At 38.0% G+C, this 20323-nt stretch overlaps 1 protein-coding gene across 6 annotated transcripts in view; it reads left to right on the top strand.

Annotated features, from left to right (window-relative positions):
* SPART (spartin) overlaps positions 1–20323 on the top strand; it is a 272310-nt gene that overhangs the window by 226309 nt on the left and 25678 nt on the right. Inside the window, exons 1-5 of one of the 6 annotated variants that reach the window (XM_079902962.1) lie at positions 5025–5272; positions 7948–8143; positions 9846–10086; positions 15449–16260; positions 19954–20151. In XM_079902962.1, coding sequence (XP_079759088.1) covers positions 15451–16260; positions 19954–20151 — 1008 coding nt within the window. In that variant the 5' untranslated portion in view covers positions 5025–5272; positions 7948–8143; positions 9846–10086; positions 15449–15450. Of the gene's footprint in view, positions 1–4481; positions 4916–5024; positions 5273–5762; positions 5835–7947; positions 8144–9845; positions 10087–15448; positions 16261–19953; positions 20152–20323 lie in introns of those variants that run through there. The other 5 variants (XM_079902963.1, XM_079902964.1, XM_079902960.1 and 2 more) reach the window with 5 other exon arrangements.

Genomic DNA, 20323 nt, shown 5'->3' with positions numbered 1-20323 from the left:
GCTAATCTCAAGTACCTCTTCAGCCTTAGGAGCAGGGGAAGATCCAGTTATGTGATGTTTGCTGTTTTTATAATTTGGGTGGACTTCTGTAAGAAAAAACAAAATTAGGAACAAAAGTGAGTATTTATTAAGAATATGAAAAATAAATCACCAAAATTACAAATTTTACACCAAAATTACAAATTTGAAAAAGCTGACAAATTGTCCAGACATCACAAAATCCGGAAAAATAATATAAATCTTTTATTAAGTATTTAACATATCTCGTGATTCTTTTTTTCTTTTCTTGGCTCTATACTCATTACTTCTTCATATGAAAATTATTTTGTAATACGTTCCATTAAAAAAATAGAGAATTCGTTTTTTTCCTCGGGCATGGTTTATTAGGATAAGTTTTAAAAATATAGTACAGGAAAGTTTATTTCATCTTCACAATTCAATATTGATACTGTCATAATTTTTTACAATTGTCAAGTTTATAAGAGCTACTAATATAGGTTTCTGACTAGTCATTGATGAGACCGAAATTATTTGCTTATACTTTTACAAGTCTGATGACTGGAATAATTTTAAATAGATTAGCTTCTGGCCCCATGTATTTCAAACGTTGTTTCTCCTCCACCTGTCTTTTGATGCAGTGTGCTGTAGGATACATTCACAGAGCAATATGACCCTGAGCTGGCATCTTTATGTTAGGGCAACAGGTAAGCCAGCAGAGCAGGAATTTTCCTGGAAGTCAGTACTACAACAGGATGGCTAGCAATAACTTAATCATACACAGAATTGACTATAAACATATCTCATAATTATATGTACAACCAACTCAACTTCTCCTTACCCACATCCCAGAAGTGCTACAGCGATGTCAACACCAAGGACAGGAAGGGAGTTCAAGTGAAAGAGTCAGCAGTCTTAACTGATTGTTGATAAAATCTTTTTTCTTTCTGTGAGTTTTACTGAAACATATAAGTGAGCACATTTCAAGGGCTGCCTTGGAAGGAGCCTACGCAAGTAAAGGAGCCTGACAATTAACCAAGTAACACACATTATGGTGATCATTTAAAATACAGGGGTAATGTTTTCCAGGGGGTGCCAAATTAATCAAGTTATAGAGGATAAAACACAGAGATGAAAACTTCAACATGATTTTAGATTTTTGTGCATTTTCAGTAAGACGATTAAAACAGCTTATTGAGAATTCCAATTCTGGCATAACAGCATGACGCGCTCTGCAGACCACTCCTCAAAAGATCTAAAACTCCGTAAGAACAGTGAGAGTCTGTGGTATTAGCAAGAGCCATTCCCTCCCTCTACCCTCCCAGCTCAGCGAGGCAGAAACTCCTCTCCAGACTGGTACAGCACAGAGCACAGGGCTCCCTTGTGCCACAGCTAGCAGTGGGAGGGCTGTTCGCCTGGGAGGGGCAGGGCACCAGCATATCTCCTCCTGCCTCCAGCGACCTATTGCTGAAGCTAAGTTCTGGGTGTGTGGCAGAGAGGTGGAGGCTCCCTTCTTGTGCCCAGCCACCACTAGCGGGATGCAGTCACTACCTTGAGTGTGGCACCACTAAGGATGCTGGGGCCTCAGTGGTACCAGATGGTCAATCTTAGTAAAGTCTTTTTGGTGTTCTTCCCAGAAACTGAGGAAGTAAATAACTATACCCACTTGGTGACAGATATTTTTGCAATCAAGTGATTTCCAATTCTTTAATTTAAAAAAGAATGGAAGAAGGATCTATTGGATTAAAAAACAAATTTGAATGATATATTGTAAAGTGATTCAGGGCATATGATTTGGAAGTAGTTCGAAGAATTGAGTGACAATGCACTTATAAAATTCCTTCTGTTACTTCTGTTTTTTTTTTAATGTGGACAGAGTTCCTCAGGCTTTACATTTTTAAATATTAAAAATAGAATAGAATTGATGCTGAATTCTGTCCCATTCTAGAAATAAATGATAATCATCTGCAAATAGATGAATTAATTGAGAAAAAGAGTTGCTTTCACCTCATCAAGATATATTTCCAATAAATATGTACTCTTTCTTCAATAAATATTTATCCAAATGTAGAATACATATAATATAAATAATTATCATAGTCAATGCGGGAGATATTTTTTAAACTGTTTAAAATATAATTTATATATCATAAAATTCACTCATTTTAAGTGTGCAATTCAATGAATTTTATTATACTTACAGAGCTGTACAACCATCATCACAATCTAATTTTAGAACATTTTCATCACCCTAAAAAGAAAACCTTGTGCCCATTTACAGTCGATTCCATTGCTAACTCCAGACCTAGGCAACCAATAATCTACTTTCTGTCTCTTTAAAAAAAAAATCATTGAAACAGAAATATATGTCTTTGTCTGGCTTCTTTCACCGAGCATAGTGTTTTTGAGGTTCATCCATGTTGTGGTATATATCACTATTTCATTCATTTTGGGGATAGAGCAATATTCCATTGTATGGACATACCACATTTTCAAAGATCCTTTCATTGGTTGATTGATATTTGGATTATTTTCACTTTTTGCCTGTTTTAAATGATGTTGCTATGAACATCTCTATCAAGTACACTTGTGCACTTTGTGTATACAAGTATTTGTATTATTGTTTGTATTATATGTACTCTATTTCCAGAACAAGACAGAATTCAGCATCCATTCTATTTCAATTTTAATATTTATAGATGTGAAAACTGAGAAACTCTATCCACCTAAACAAACTAAATAAATAGGAGTGAAAAGAGTTTTATAACAGCATCATCACTTGATGTTTTGAACCAAGTAAAATGAAAACATATGTCTACACAGTCCCACCTATGAGAGGAGTTGCTAGGTCATATAGCAAGTCTATGTATAACTTTTCAAGAAACAAATTGTTTATCAAAAAGTGACTGCATCATTTTACATTGCTACCAGTAATGCATGAGGGTTTGAATTTCTCCACATCTTTGTACAACACCAGTTAGTATCTATCTTGTTTATTACAAACATTCTAGTGGGTAAGTAATGACATCTCACTGTGTTTTTGATTTGCATTTCCCTAAAGACTAATGACACTGAGAATCTTTTCATGTGCTTTCTGGATATTTGTATGTCTTCAGAGAATTGCCTATTCAAATCTTTTGCCCACTTAAAATTATATTACTTACCTTCTTAATTATTAGGTTATAAGTGTTCTTTGTATGTTTGAAATACATGTAAAATATGATGATTTGAAAATATATTCTCATAGTTTATAGGTTGTATTTTCAATTTCTTGATGGTGTCTTTTGAAGAGAAAATGGTTTTAATTCTGATGATGTACAATTTACCATTTTTTTTTCTTTTATTGATTATATTTTGGGGGGCCATATCTAACCAGAATAAATAAATATTGGGATAAAATTTCATCAAGTGATATGGAGATATGAGTTTAAGAAGAAAAGGAATGATGTAAAATTTCCTCCTATTAAAGAAAAGCTTGTTAATATAGTTTTAAAAACTGATGATGGATATAAAATTATCTGGTATTTAGGTTCCACTGGCTACAATTCAAAGTTACGTAACTGTTTCATTTTAGAATGTCAATTTACAATAAAACAATTTGCATCCCTTGCAACTCTCTAAGTGAGATGAAAAATTTTGATGCTCCATCTAAAAATGAGGGAGAAGGTACAGAGTCACAGTTTTTCAGAATTCTTTTTAAGGTGTGTAAGAGCAAAATCATCTAAAACCAGTGTGTTAATGTATACAACCCTTAGAGGTTTTTCTCTTTGGGATGGCTGGCTGTTATCTTTCTGAGACTCCAGAGAACTACCAAGTGGCACTGCCAGATTTTAAATTTAAAAGCCTCCCCCCCAGTAGTCATCCAATATTCCCCATCATTAATTAATTTTGATTGAGGGGAGTAACAATTCATCTGGAATTAAGTCTCTGCCATCCTTAAAAAAGTCACTTAGTCTTAAGAGCTCAGGGCACATCATATATATGTATGTATACATATGTATATAGTTTTTTAAGGCAGGTCTATTCAAGAGTATAAAATCTGACATCTTTTGACTGAAGAAAAACATACAACCTAAAAGTTTCAAGATTAAGTTTTATTCAGGGCTCTTACTAAGGACAGTTGCCTGGGACACAGGAGTTCTGTGGGGCTTTCTGGTTTTGGTTTTGGGTTTTTTTTTTTGTTTGTTTTTGCTTTAAAAATGTGGTAGAACATCAAAAGATTACCGCTAATCACAAAGAACAGACGTCTAAAGTTCATGATCTTAGTGCTTCTCTCTATATGGGAAGATGCAAGAGTCTGGGCTCATTATTCCATAGATATGCATCTTTACTATCTAGGGCCAGTATCCAAAGCATAGACCGCTTTCGATTTTTCTCCATCCTAAACTCCCCTCAGGGCTTATGGGCGGGGGCAGGGGCTGTTGCTTTGGCTTGATCCTTGTAGGACCGGAAAAGCAGGTAGCATTCCCTGTCCACACAGCTATGCTATCTTACTAATTTTAAAGAACTTCTGAAGAAAAGTAGAGTATGTTTACTCTGATCTTCCCCTGTTAGCTTTCCATAATCATAAATGGTATCGGCACACTTGCTATTTAACCTTAGGAATCAAGAATTTAACATTTTTTGCCGTGCTGCTACAGACTTCTGGCGCACACGGCTCCCCCTAGCCGTCAGAGCGCTCACGGCCCACCGCTCTCGCCCACTCCCCCCAGCCGCCTGGGGTCCGCGGAGAGCAAGAGACTGCGCAAGCGCGGGGCCGTCGACGTGGCCGGGAGACCATGGTTGGGGGTCCGCGCTGAGCCGCTGGCTCAAGTGGTTGTCTCCGGGCCTTCCGCCCTCCAGCCTTTTCTCGCCCTAGAGTTTTACGGGACTCAGGGGTTCGAAGTGGACTGACGTCTCCCCAGAGACCATTGAGAAGGTCAGAGTGGACAGAATTTAGGCTGGGCAGGCGGGGACGAGTCCCCCCGGGCAAAAGCCCGAGTGGGCCTCCCGTGAAAGCCGAGTTGCGCGGGCTGCGCGCTCGCGCTCGGGTCACGCGGGAGCCGGGCTGGCGGGCCGGGCGGCGCGGCAGCGTGACGTGGCGCGCGGCTCCGGAGGCTTTGTCAGTTCCGGCGTGCGGGCGCCAGTGTGCGGGGAGCAGGGAACCGCGGAACGGCGGGCTGGTCCCGGCTGAGCGCTCGGCGGCGGCTGCGCCGCGTCTGAGGGAGCGGGCGCTGGGCTGCGGCCGGGGAGCTCTTCGGCCGGTGCCGAAGCGCCCGAGGTCTGGAAGGCACAGGTGGGGCTGCGGCCGGCGGGAGGGAGTCGCCCCTGCGCGGGCCCCCAAGGCGGGCGGGTTTGTGCGAGCGTCCCGAGCCCGCGGGCTGGCCGGGCGAGAAGGCCGCGGCCCCCAATCCAAGTCTGGGAGATGAAACTTTCCGGGAAGGGAGCAATTTTGGGAGCGAATAGTCTGAGAAGTTGTTCTTAGTTAGCCCCCATCGCATAGGTTTATGGAACCTTCGCACTCCCTACTTCCTCTCCTCTATTTACTGTTTTGTCGCAGAGCGCCGCCTTTCTCGCTGCATCTCTATTGATCAGTTTTTGCTGCCCCACCCCCGGTGTTTATGTTGGCTCTGAGAATCGATTATTCACCCTCACCCAGCGCTTACAGCTTCGTGAAAGTTCGATAGTCTTTCTTTCCACAAAGGTCAACATTAGGAACGGATAGCTCGCGCGATTTTCGAATACTCCTTCGTACTCCTTCGAATACGATTGTTCGTGTTTATTAGGGATTGAGCACTGCAGCAGGTCCCTCCGACTTCATTTCTGTGTCTGGAAGAAGTTTCTCTTGGAATGCGCAGGTTCGTGACACGGCATTATTGCGTTCCCGTAGGCCTGGCACAGTTCTGCAGTCTCTAATTGTAATGAATTGCTTTACTCTGACTCTTGAGAATGCTCGAGATTTGCCTTAGTGTATTGTAATTTAACGGGTTTGCCTTCAAGATTGTTGTTGCCTGTGAAATTACGTTGCCTTAAATATATAGGGATTCAGCAGTTTTCTTTGAAATTTCCAAAAGCAAGTCAAAAAAAGGTAATATAAGAAAGCCCCCCCATTATAAATGGAACTATTTTTTTATTCGCTCTCGTTCACATTAAAGGACCTCATTTGGTGACTTTATATGAAACGTGTTTGAAATAGGAAGCTTTTATGTGCGTCGTCTCTTAACCTGTGGGGCTTTCTGAAACGTCATTGTGTGTAGTTCCTCTAGCAAGCCAGAGTAGGGTGGGATGCTACAGGAGGCAGTTACAGACAGGTCTTTGGAAGAAATTCCCGCTCCTTTTTTTTTTGTTTTGTTTTGTAAAGGGCCAGATGGGCGGGCATTAGAGCAACTTCTGATGCTCCTTCTAGGGAGATGAGTAGCTGTATTATTAAAGACTACTAGTGATGTTGACCGTTAACATGATTGTTATTACTTTCAGTGTTTATGGGATTGAACTAAGTCCAAGGGTTTGGTTCAGAATTTAACCTTTGCTCCTCAGTATTTTTTTTAAAGCGCGCGCGCACACACGGTTATATTTGAAACAAATATATTTTACTTCTTTTATTAGAACGTTTAAAAAATAACTTAAATATGCCATTGGTATCTGGAGACAGCTTTTGGTTGTGATTGAAGATGGTTATAGTGGTGTAGGTACTGTTTTATTTAATACTTCAGATTGACATTTCAAAGACTTTTTCTGTCCCCAACTTTCAAAATTCAAGCGTCAAATCATGTAATAATAGCTTTTATCTTTTCAAGACACTTGATAAACACTTAACTATGGTTAAGGATATGATAGACATTGTTTTTTTCTAAAGTCACCATCGTATAGTCCTAGTCCAGTGAAATGCATTTTCTCAGAGGCTACTGATAATAAAGCAAATCCCAGAACAACGACAAAATAAAAATATAATATTTTAGTACAGACTTTTTTCTTTCTGTGTTGAGATTCCCAACTGCATTTCACGGGAAAGATACACAGGCTCTTCTCCCTGCTAAATTTTTTTCTCTTCAGAGTAGAGATGCCCAGCAAGGAAGGCTGTTCAGCAGCAGCTGACCCATGGAATCACACACCCCCACCCCCATGCACACACGTGTGTGCACACACATGCCTGCCTTCCCTTTGAATAGCTCTCCCATTTCCTTCAGTGACACATTATTTAGGAAATCTTTCAGCACACTATGTGAAATAAGCTTTGAAATAAAGATATATGCAAGGTCATACTGCTTCTACCTAGGGTTCCTTTATTGTGCCTTCTTTCTACCTTTAAATGTTATCTGTTTTTTTAAGGCTTAAGAGGTAAGTCTACCATGAAGCACTCCAAGTACCTTTCACACCTCCCTCACTCTGCTAACTTGTAAGCATAGCAGGAGGTTTAGCTTTGGAATCAGACATTTCATTTCATTTTCTTGACAAATATCTATTGAGCCTGTCTCCTTGAATCTGTCTCTTCCATTGACTAGTTCATTTACTAGTTCTTGAGCAAGCTGCTCAATATTTGTAAATGATTTTCTAAATCAGATCAAACCTCCAAGGATATGAGGAGTAAATGGAGCGTAGAACAGTGCCAAGCACATCCAAAGAGCTTAATAAGAGGTAGTGAATTACGGTGCTTCTAAGCGCCACAGACCATGTTTATTTTGTGTTTGCAATATAATAGTGAGTGGCTTTAGAACAGTGTTTTTAATTTGCTTGCGAACCCCCAAAATAATTTTTGTAAAACTATCCCCCTTGCACATGATAGGTTGTTTTATAATGTTTTACATCATACTTTCAGGTAGTTGGAAAGGACGCAGTTTCCCACGTGGTATAGATACTGACATTTCAATATAAAATTGATACATCACTCAACTGTATCTCAAGGAGTATCATATTGCACTTTTATAGCCATCACCATCAGTTTTAAAAATACATGGTTTTTTTTTTTTCCAGTACGCGGGCCTCTCACTGATGTGGCCTCTCCCGTTGCGGAGCACAGGCTCCGGGTGCGCAGGCTCAGCGGCCATGGCTCACGGGCCCAGCCGCTCCGCGGCATGTGGGATCTTCCCAGACCGGGGCACGAACCCGTGTCCCCTGCATCGGCAGGTGGACTCTCAACCACTGCGCCACCAGGGAAGCCCAATACGTGGTATTTTACACAGTTCCTTTTTCTTGAAATTGTACTTTGATTTTTACCCACCCCCACTGGATATTATCTTAATGTAATTTATTTATGCCTGACAGCTTTTTATTCTGTCGTACATGTCTTTAATAAAAATATTTGTGTAAGTTGAAACTAAATTTTAAAAATTTCCTTTAACTGTAACTCTAGGAGTTATTTTTCTTCTGGATTGAATTATTACAAGTAGTAATAGTTGGTCAGAACAGTGTAATACCTGATGGATTTTGACAAAGAATAAATATGAAAAATGGAAGTTTAGTGGAAATTTATATCTTAACGAGATTGATAGTTGGAGTGGTGCCTCAGTTGAAATTGACACCTCTGACTTTTTTGGGCTGTTTCATAGTACCATGCCTTTCCATTCTGGGGAATACACCATAGTAAAAATAGGAATGAGTGAGAGGTATTTTTGGTAAAGTTTTGTAAAGTGGGAAGATTGAAAGGAGCTTGGAAGAGGAAAAACAACAGTATGATAGCTGAACTGCAGGCATATTCCCAGGGAGGTCAGTTTTAGTGAGAAGTACTAAATGGAAGTACAGGGATCTGCAAGCCTTTTTCTTAGGATTATATATGTTGTTGCAACATGTTCCTTGACAAATCTTCACGTGCCCTAGGGGTACACATTCCCTAATTTAAAGACCATTTGAGCAGTGGTTATCAACGGGGGATGATTTTGCTGCCAGGGTACGTTTGGCAATGTCTGGACACATTTTTGATCTGTCACATGGCGGGTGGAGGGTGTGCTGCTTCTGGCAGCTAGTAGATAGAGATCAGAGTGTGATTAAACATCCTACAGTGATCAGGACAGCCTCCCATAACAAAGAATTTTCCAGCCCAAAATGTCAATCAAACCGAGGTTGAGAAGCCCTGGTTTAGAGGATTAGTTTTGGAATCAGACTATTTAACTCTATAACCTAGGGCAGTGGGTTAGTAAACTTTTTTTGTAAAGTGCCAGACAGTAGATAGTAAAATATTTTAGGCTTGTGGGACACATATGATCTCTGTTGCATATCCTTGTTTTTATAACCCTTTAAAAATGTGAATATAATTATTAGCTCCAAGGTCTTTCAGGAACATGTGATCTAAGGCAGTTACTGCCTTCAAACCTCAATTTTTTTCCCTCTGCAAAGTACTAGTGATAGTAACAATGCCTCAGGAGTTGTTTGTAAGGATTAAATGAGATAAACATCTAGCATAGTCTCCAGCACACATTAAACGCTCAATAAATTGTGCATTGGTGGTAGTGGTATCCTGTAGCAAGTAGCAAAAAAGTGGGTGCCAGGTCACAGTGTTGTTCAAGACCCTATTCAAATCAATTTGACAAACTTAAAATGCTGGTTAAATTCCCAGATCAGCTCACAAAAGCCTGTTTAACCTCTGCTGTCTTGCTTTCTGAACTCTGAGCCTCCTTGTACCCTAAGGGACGTGGAGTGCAGAATTCCTGTCCCCTGGTTTCTAAGGGAAGATCTACTGACATTCTATTCTAAAGACGGAATTCCAGGGAAAGGAAATTTGATTTTGATAGGGGATTCAAGGTAGGGCAAGTGAGGTCTGATTATGGTCAATTGTATATGATGTTTTCTAAATTGGAGACTGAATATATATATTCTCTCGACTACTATGAAGTCACTGCATGATAAAGCTAACCAATGGTTTGTTTCTTTTTCAGGTTAGAAAGTATGGTTAGGCCAGTTTTGGTGATGCCTTTATAATGTAAATTGTTGCAAAAACAGCCTTATTCTGTTATTATAATTTTTAATGAGATCACAGGAAGACAGTCTCTAAAACTGCAGTATCCACAGTAGGCACATGTGGGTATTGAGCGCTTGAGATGAAGGTACCTGGAATTGAGATCTGCTTCAAGCATAAAATACACACTAAGTTTCAAAGACTTAATGCCAAAAAATAAGGTAAACTATCTCATTAATAATTTGCATATTGGGTATATGTTGGAATAATATTTTGGCTGTATTTGGATAAATAAATAGCATCACTGAGATTTCTTTTTACTTTTTAAATGTGGCTGTTAGAATATTTTAAATTACATATGCAGTTAACATTATAATTCTGTTAGACAATCTGCTCTAAAGCTTCAGTTTACTTTTTAAAAATTAGTAATTAATTTTTTATCCTGTACATATTATTAAGAATTAGATATTTTTACAAGACTTGCAGTGAAAATCAGAGGTCCCACCCTCCCAGCCTCATCCCTTACTCCCAAAGGCAGCATGTTTCAATTTTCTTACCAATTCTTTTGGTCTTTCTGTCTAAATCTGTGAACAGGACGCTTATATTGCTACTTTATTTTATTTTTCAGTTTTAGGCATTGTCCATTAATTTCCTAGTAGGAAAGATGAAATTTCAGGTCTTCCATCCTGTACCACAGGCACAGAAACTTTCTATCCATCCATCTTCCCATCTTCTCAGTATGGTTGTATTATAATTTTGCTTGTATCAAGATTCATTATTTACATTATTATGACATTAATCAAAACTGAAACATGATATACATGATTACTTTTCTTTCTAGCTCAGCATCTTGTTTTCCCTGGAGTTAATAATTGTCTTGATTTTTATTTCCTTAGTTTACCATGTACTTATCACTGATTAAACCCTGAGTCCTCCCACAGTTATTTATTGGGTTGGCCAAAAGCTTAGTTTGGTTTTTTCAGTAAGATGGCTCTAGTAGCACTTAGTTGTCTTTAACTTCATTCAAAACAATTTTGTTAGATTGTATGTGACAGCTGTCATATCAGCATGCATTTTAAAAAAGACTTATCAAAATTGGTGAATTTTAATATTGAAGATGGGAGCAAAAAAGCAACATTTTTGGCATATTATGGTTATTACTTTAAGAAAGGTAAAAACGCAATGGAAACACACAAAAAGATTTGTGCAGTGTATGGAGAAGGTGCTGTGACTGATCGAACGTGTCAAAAGTGGTTTGCGAAGTTTCATGCTGGAGATTTCTCGCTGGACAGCGCTCCACAGTCGGGTAGACCAGTTGAAGTTCATAACGATAAAATCGAGACATTAATGGAGAACAATCAACGTTATACCACGCAGGAGATAGCTGACATACTCAAAATATCCAAATCAAGCATTGAAAATCATTTGCACCAGCTTGGTTACGTTCATCATTTTGATGTTTGGGTTCCACATAAGTTAAGCGAAAAAAACCTCCTTGATCGTATTTCCGCATGAGATTCTCTACTTAAACGTAATGAAAACATTCCTTTTTAAAAAACAAATTGTGACAGGTGATAAAAAGTGGATACTGTACAATAATGTGGAAAGGAAGAGATCATGGGGCAGACAAAACGAACCACCACCACCCACACCAAAGGCTGGTCTTCATCCAAAGAAGGTGATGTTGTGTATATGGTGGGATTGGAAGGGAGCCCTCTATTATGAGCTCCTTCTGGAAAACCAAATGATTAGTTCCAACAAGTTCCGCTCCTAATTAGACCAACTGAAAGCAGCACTCGAAGAAAAGTGTCCAGAATTAGTCAACAGAAAACACATAATCTTCTATCAGGATAACACAAGACTGCATGTTTCTTTGATGACCAGGCAAAAACTGTCACAGCTTGGCTGGGAAGTTCTGATTCATCTACCATATTCACCAGACGTTGCACCTTCGGATTTCCATTCATTTCTGTCTTTATCTCATAATGGAAAAAACTTCAGTTCCCTGGAAGACTGTAAAAGACACCTGGAACAGTTCTTTGCTCAAAAGGATAAAAAGTTTTGGGAAGATGTAATTACGAAGTTGCCTGAAAAATGGCAGAAGGTAGTGGAACAAAAGGGTGAATATGTTGTTCAATAAAGTTCTTGGTGAAAATGAAAAATGTGTGTTTTATTTTTACTTAAAAACCAGAGGCATTTTTTGGCCAACCTAATAGATCTCTTCTCAAAACTTAAGAACACATTAGGTATTCTATCAATTTTAGTTGCTTGAAGACATCTCTGGAGTTCTGTCTTCTACTCCAGTAAGAACTGGTTGTGCAATTGTCATCTGTGAACTGCTGTCATCAGACTTGTGATTCCTTTCATCAAACAGAGAATCCAAGAAAAAGAAGGCGTAATATCTGAGCAATCACTTGGCTGGGTTTGGAAGTTATTTTCACTCAGAGTCATGAATTAATTATACTATTTTCTTCTAACTTCTGTTGGGTTTAAGAAGTTCCTTAGCAATCTTATTTCTCTATTTATTTATTTATTTTTATGGATAAGCCCTTTTAAGATGGTACCTTTGAGCCTAATGTTCTGAAATTTCATGGTTGTGGGGTTTTTTTCATCCTTTGTTCATGGGTCTTTTTAATCTGGGATTTTGTGCTTTCCAGTTCTGGGAAATTCTTTGAATTGTTTCTTCAGCTCTTCTATCCCTGATATTTTTTTTAATCTATTCTCTATTTCTGGAAATTTTGTTATTCAGATGTCAGACCTTCTAGACTGAGTTCTCTCTAATTTTCTTGTCTGTTCTTTCCTATTTTTCATCTCTTTGTCTTTTTGCTCTGCTTTGCAGAAATTTTCTATAATTTTTAACCTTATATTCTCATCCCTCTACTGAGTTTTTCTTTCCAGCTATTTTGTATGCAATTTTTAAAAGCTCCTTTAGTTCTTTGTCCTTTTTTGTATGTGTGTATCCTGTTTTTATTTCATGGATGCAGTATTTTCTTTTTCTTTATGTTGATACAAAGGTTTTTGGAAGTGTTCTTCTCCCTGCATATTATCCATTTCAACCAAATTGCATTGTTCTTATTTTTCTTTTCTTTCATATTAGATGTTTTCCTCACCAGTTTTCTGATTCTTAGCTCTCTGCTTATGTATAAGATTGGGGCACTAAAATGTTAATTGGAGACTCTGGGGTAGAGCCTATCAACCATGGCTTCTCTGAAGAGTTAGTTGCTTGGACAGTTCCTGGGGGAACTCTCAGTGTCACTTTCTTTAGGTTTTTCCTCTTGGTGGTGGTCAGATTTCTCAGAGAAGACACTATAATCTTTTTTCTGGAGTGGTACCTATCTGCCTGAACTCTAAGACCCAAGTTGGGGAGAAAAGGTTGAAGGTCTCAGTATTCAGTATCTAATTTTTCATCGTCCTGCTTTTGATACTTACCCTTAATCATGTCTGATAGTTCCTGTCCTGAGACATTTTATTTTATGCTCTTTTGAATTAAAATATCCAGTCTTCTTTCAGGGCTGAAGAGAAATAGTGTTTTGGGGTGCTTGGTATAGGAGAGATCTAAAGGTCTACTTTGTAAATTAGCTTTGAATCAGTCCTTTTTTCAGCTCTACCTCTACTCCCTCTTCCAGAGGAAGATTGAATCCCATCAGTTCCTGTGCCTTTCGGAGGTTCTGTGATGAGATATAAATGGGGCTGTTTCTCTGGTTTCCCGATTGACAGTGTAGGCTTCAGCTTTCTCAAATCTGTTTTGTGAGTTACTACTTGTCTTCCTCCTTTTTCAGAAACAAAGCCCTGTTGACTCTTCATCCTCCCTCTTTGTGAGTTACGGCTTTGTTATTTGTTTTATAAAAGGATATAATAAGGTGCAATATAGTGCACTAATCTTAATTAGATTTACAGATTTTTTTATGTATGTATACACCCATGTAATCACTCAGATCAAGATAGAGAGCATTTTCATACGCTGTAAGGTCCCCTCGTGTCCCTTCCAAGTCTATACCAACACCTGTAATCATTATTTTTGTTTCTATCATAATAGACTAGTTTTGCTTGTTCCTCAACTTTACCTGTAAAATCATATAGTATAGTATAGTAGTCTCAATATGAAGTCTTTAGTATGTGGCTTCTTTTGTGCAGTTGGTGAGATTCATCAGTGTTACAGGCATCAATTTAAAAAAAAATCCTACGTATTACCGCATAATATAAATATGCCACTATTTATCCCTTCTCCTGTGGGTGGGCATTTGGGTTGTTTCGATTTTTTGGCTTTTGTGAATAAAGCTGCTGTGAATATGATTGTACATGTTTTTGGTGTGTATATTCATTCATTTCTCTTGGTTATATACCTCTAAACGGAATTGCTGGGTCATAGAGTGGGTGAATGTAGCTTTGGTAGAAATGCCAAATTTCCATAGTGGCTGTAGCATTTTTCACTTCCACCAGCAAAGTATATGAGAGTTCCAGCTGCCATCTTCTCTAACGCTCGTCAGTCTTCAGTTTCAGCTTCCTGATAAGTATATATAGCTGACCCTTGAACAACAGGGGATAAGGGGCACCAGTCCCCACACGATCAGCAGTCCCTCTGCTGCTGTCTCTGCCTCAAACACAAAGGAATCGATACATGACTCATCCAAGGGCAGGAAGCTGAAACAGTTTGGATAGAAGCAGGATGCAGACCCCAGTTCTTTTGATTCCATGTAATGTGATCTCTAATCAAACACACTTTCCCCCATACTTAGTTAATTTAAAGAGCTGTAAAATGAAAATACAGTACTGTATTTACTGAAAAAATCCTTGTATAAGTGGATCCCCTACTGTTCAAGGGTCAGCTGTAGTCATATTATGGATTTTAGTTTCATTTCCCCGAGGGGATCATGTGTTGAACACCTTTTCACATGTCATTTAAATATCCTCTTTTGTGAAGTACCTGTTCATGCCTTTTTCTCATTGAAAAGAATGCTTATGCTTTTTTCATAACCTTGTAAGTCATTTTAATGGAGTTTTGGGAGGGAACAGGGCTAACTGCATGTGAGTAACCTGCCGCCTTTAAGTGGAATTTGGGTACTTTAAAGCTTCACTCAGATCATTTTTTTTTCTCATTTCTGTCCTCTCCAATGTACGATTCAACCTTATTTTTAATTAGCTACTATAATCTGGAATTATAATGAATTTTAGAGTAAGACTTTTTTGTTCCGACCTTAAAGGTACAGGGAACTTTTATTTCTTGTAAGAAACTAGAACAAGAAAATTATTCAACAGATGTGTTCTGGCTTATTCTCTTATGTTTTTTAATTAAAGAGATATTTATCAGAAACTAACACCATTGTAAAACAGTTATACTCCAATAAAGATGTTAAAAAAAAAAGATATTTAGGACCAAGAGTATTATTTATTTATCCATTCAACAAATACATATTGAGTGCTTTCTCTATTGTCAGATCTAATAATAGGCTTAGGGAATACATCAGTGAACAGGACAAACAAGCAAGGCTCCAATCCTCTGAAATATATTCGGGTAGGAGAAACTGATAATAAGTAAACAAAGAGCTAAATAAGGTAATTAAAGATGTATTTCCTGTTTTGCAGAAATGGAACAAGAGCCACAAGACGGAGAACCTGCTGAAATTAAGATCATCAAGGAAGCATACAAGAAGGCCTTTTTATTTGTTAATAAAGGACTGAATACAGATGAATTAGGTCAGAAAGAAGAAGCAAAGAACTACTATAAGCAAGGAATAGGGCACTTGCTCAGAGGAATCAGCATTTCATCAGCAGGTCCCGAACACATAGGTCCTGGGTGGGAATCTGCTAGACAGATGCAACAGAAAATGAAAGAAACACTACAGAATGTACGTACCAGGTTGGAAATTCTAGAGAAGGGTCTTGCCACTTCTCTACGGAATGATCTTCAGGAGGTGCCCAAGTTATATCCAGAATTTCCGCCTAAAGATATGTCCGAAAAGTCACTGGAGCCTCAGTCCTTTAATTCACTTCCTCAGCACAATGAAGTAAATGGAAACACTTCAACTACAAGTACAGAATCAGTTTCTACACCTAGTACTTTTTCCTTACCATCTCAAAGTCATCCATCAGAAGCACCTCCTGCTTATACTCCTCAGGCTGCGGAGGGTCACTACACTGTATCCTATGGAACAGAATCTGGGGAGTTCTCATCAGTTGGGGAAAACTTTTATAGGAATCATTCTCAGCCACCTCCTCTTGAGACCTTAGGGCTAGATGCAGATGAGTTGATTTTGATACCAAATGGAGTACAGATTTTTTTTGTAAGTCCTGCGGGGGAGGTTAGTGCACCTTCATATCCTGGGTACCTTCGAATCGTGAGGTTCTTGGATAATTCTCTTGATACAGTTCTAAACCGTCCTCCTGGGTTTCTTCAGGTAAGCCAAAGAAAAATGTAAACATAATTTGAAATATGTGTAGAATATATTATTTTTATTTGTAAATATTTATAATGTGTCCAAGACAGTAAGTGCAAAAAGATTATTATAAATTCTAGTTCCTTTTTAAATATATTTCATGGAATTTATGAGCCTTGAGCATCTATGTTTGTGTTTGATAGCCTTTCTTTTTCCTTTTCTTTAGATGTAAACTCTTGTTTTAGTACTGAATTTGTGAATACAGGACCTGAGGGAAATCAGAATATTCATCCTTAACTTGTAATTTTTTATCTGAAGAAGAAACGTAATAACTTTGATTTCAAAAGGGATTTATGTAACTCATGTGTGAATGTATAACTGTAAATTTCTGTACATGTCAAGCCCCAGCTGAGGGGCTGAACTGGGCTAGATCCAGTGTCTGGAATAGTGGTTCTCAACTAGTAGGAATACCTGCCACCCCCAGTCACCCCATCATGGGATATTTTGGCAGTAGTTGGGGACATTTTTGGTCGTCACAACTGGGACTGGGGAGTGTGCTATTGCCACTGGCATATATGGTGGGTAGAGGCCAGGTGTACTGCTAAACATCTAAACAGGATCGCTCTCATCAATAAAAAAATTAACTGAAAATTTCAGTCATGCCAAGGTTGAGAAACCCTGGTCTACAAGTAGAGACTGTGACGATCATCTAAGATGCAGTTCTAACTTTCCAAGCACATAAATTTACCAGGATGCCCTTGGTCCAAGAACAAAGACTGGTGCTAAGTAAAAGTTGTTGTTAGGAAACTTGTGGAATTTGTAAGGTATTCTGAAGGTGATGGTCCAATATCAATCTGTTTTTAAAAGAGTGGACATTGGCACAGGGAGATGGGGTTCTAGAAGTAAGGATTCAGTATACATTGGGTATAACAAAAGGGTTTGCATGTAAGGGAGATGACTATTTGAGCAAGGCAGGTGCTTTTATCCAGAGTCCAGATGATGTGGTTTAGTTACAGTACTAGTTATCCAGATTTATTTTCTCTCTTGGTATATTCTATTTTCAGTTCTTATGCAGCTTATACATGGAGTCAACTTGAAGGTTGTTTAAAGATAGTTGGAGACTTACTAGGGATGTATGAAGGAGATATTTTGGGGCATTGTTGAAAGGAAAACTTCATTAATGGACAGGAAGAATAGTGTGCATCCCATAAGTTATTTTAAAAAAGAAGCCTTGAGGTTAAAAAGAGTAGGCTTTTTGACTGGCATTGGGAGGGGGCTGATAAAAGATATAATACTTTCTGCTGATCTGGTAATAGAGTAAAAGTGGAATTTAAAAAACCTTTGGGGCCTGGGCTACTGGAGGTGCAGGGAGTGAACATCAGAAACATTCTACCACATATAGAATGAGCTCATGAGCTCAACCATTAAAATGACTTGTTCTCTAGTAAAAATTTATTCTTAGTTCTTTTAATTTTGTTTTTAACCTTTCCAACATCTCCTATTTTGAGTCCTAAATAAAACGTAAAATTGTACCCAAAGTTTGAGTCTTTTTAAGGGGCTCTCATTTACATGTATTCGGATATTTGTAGCAGTGTCCTTAAAGAGAGTAACCAGGTGTTTACTGAATTTTTTTGTTCTAAAAAACAAACATTGAAACAGCTAAGTATTAGAAGTTAGATGTAATTTTTTTGTTGTTGTTGTTTTTTGTTTTTGTTTTTGTTTGCGGTACGCGGACCTTTCACTGTTGTGGCCTCTCCCGTTGCGGAGCACAGGCTCCGGATGGGCAGGCTCAGCGGCCATGGCTCACCGGCCCAGCCGCTCCGCGGCATATGGGATCTTCCCAGACCGGGGCACGAACCCGTGTGCCCTGCATCGGCAGGCGGACTCTCAACCACTGCGCCACCAGGGAAGCCCTAGATGTAATTTTTTATGCTGCAAAAAAATCACTATTGCTTTATTTAGGAAATTAGAAATTAATTTGGTTTTAAATAGGCAGACTAGAATTCTGTGGCTTCTAAAAACTATTTTTCTCTTGACTTTAGTTTTAATATACTTTTTAAACCTGTTAAATTTATAGTCAGTTCATAGGGAACTTGGACATGAGATTGCCCTCTGAAAGTGAAACTGGGAGAAGTCAGCCTATGGTGGATGAGCTCACCAATCTGTAATAATCTACCCTGAGAAAGGTCTATAAAGTTTTATTTGAGAAGATTAGAGGATACTCCATTTCAGTCAAGGTGACCAGAATTGTAGTTAATCTTAGAGAAATCATGGCATAGTAAAAGAAACCTTTCCCAATCTTTAGTCATTTAAGTATAACCATTATGATTTTTTTTGTTAAATCCAACACTTGTTATTCATATTTTTATTTAAATGTCTCATTTGTTAATTTTTTCCTAAACAATAACAACTGTGAAATTGAGGGAAAGATACCGTATTTTTCCCTAATACATTTTAAAATATGTTGCTACTCAACTTTAGTTTGTACATTACTTGAAGTCATTTTGTATTCCACAGATGGTTATATATCATACTTTGGAAAATACAGTAATCAGTTTTATTGTAACTTGTCTGAAGTTTGACTTTTATAAAAGTTGTAGAGTGGCTTTTGAGATGACTAAAAAAAGAGAGAATCCATTAAAAAAAAAGAATTTGAAAATGTTTGTTAAGCACTTTCTAGGAAAGAGTCAGACTTGAGTGCTTGATCCCTGCACATCCGTATTCTGTTGGTCAGAGATGATGATAGTATACCAGGATTTTCCATCATTTATATGAAATATTTAATCCCATTGACTCATGTTTATTGCACAGTATTTTGATAATCTATTGTTCTCCCAAGTTTCTTAATATTAGGAAGAGAGTGTCCTGGGTGAGGGGTGAAGTTATATTCTGGTCACTCAAAGAATAATGGAAATGAATAATTTGGGTATTCTGATTTAAACTTAGTTTCTTCTGAATTTAGATCTCTAGGAGGTGAGCTTAATTAAGTCTTATTGTGATAATCTGACGTCGCCAGATGACGTTGCAGGGCAGCTTTGTGCCATTTTGATTTAACTTCACAATAGATAGTGAACCCATAAATGTAACTTAATCTTCTTGCTCTGTCAGATCAGGTTGGGTTTAGTTAAAAGAAAATTCAACATTTTGAATGCTGGGTTTCTAATTAAAATAATTGTTTAGTTTCTCCCATGGCAGATAGCATGTGCTTAAACCCTAGCCCCACTTTTTGGTTGTTGACTCTGAGCAAGTTAACCTCTCTGTGCCTCAGTTTTCTTGTAGTTAAAATGACAACACTAACCAAGATGATTAAATCAGTAAATACATTTGGAGTACTTGGAAACAGTTTGATTTTATTTTTTTCCACAAAGGGATGTCTAATTTGAATAATAAAGAAAATCTTAATTTACTTTGACCATTTATTTAAAGCTAGACTCATTATTGGTTAACAGTGGGCTGTTTAAGGGCACCAGTTTTAAGACTGTATAATTAGTGGAGCAATAACATTTTTAGCACAGTTCCTGTGAGTGTTTTGCAGGGAGATCAGACTAGCAAATGGCTGATTTTTATTGGGGGTTTGTCAATGCTAATGGTTCTAGAAAGCCTTGTAAAATGCATTTCAAACTTTAAAATGTGTGTTTGCTAGTATAACAATATTTAAAACCTCGGTGAAAACGTAGTTCTATTAATTGATTTGTTTTAAATTAACCTTTTCAGGTTTGTGACTGGTTGTATCCTCTAGTTCCTGATAGATCTCCAGTTCTTAAATGTACTATAGGAGCCTACATGTTTCCTGATACAATGTTACAAGCATCAGGATGCTTTGTGGGGGTCGTCTTGTCTTCTGAATTACCAGAAGATGATAGAGAACTCTTTGAGGATCTATTAAGACAAATGTCTGACCTTCGGCTCCAGGTAACTTGTGCGATCACCTTCAGGATGTAAACCTACTGTAACGTAAGCACTTCTGCTTTTAAAGAAACTGTAATAAGCTCTAATGTGATCAGAGTTAGGAAACTGAGAGTATATAATTTGCTTGTGTATTCACAAATACAAGTTGGGAATTGGCTGTAAATAGTGATTAAGA

This window comes from Stenella coeruleoalba (assembly GCF_951394435.1).
Source record: "Stenella coeruleoalba genome assembly, chromosome: 18".
NCBI classification, from domain to species: Eukaryota; Metazoa; Chordata; class Mammalia; order Artiodactyla; family Delphinidae; genus Stenella; species Stenella coeruleoalba.
This window is presented reverse-complemented; position numbering and strand designations above follow the sequence as displayed.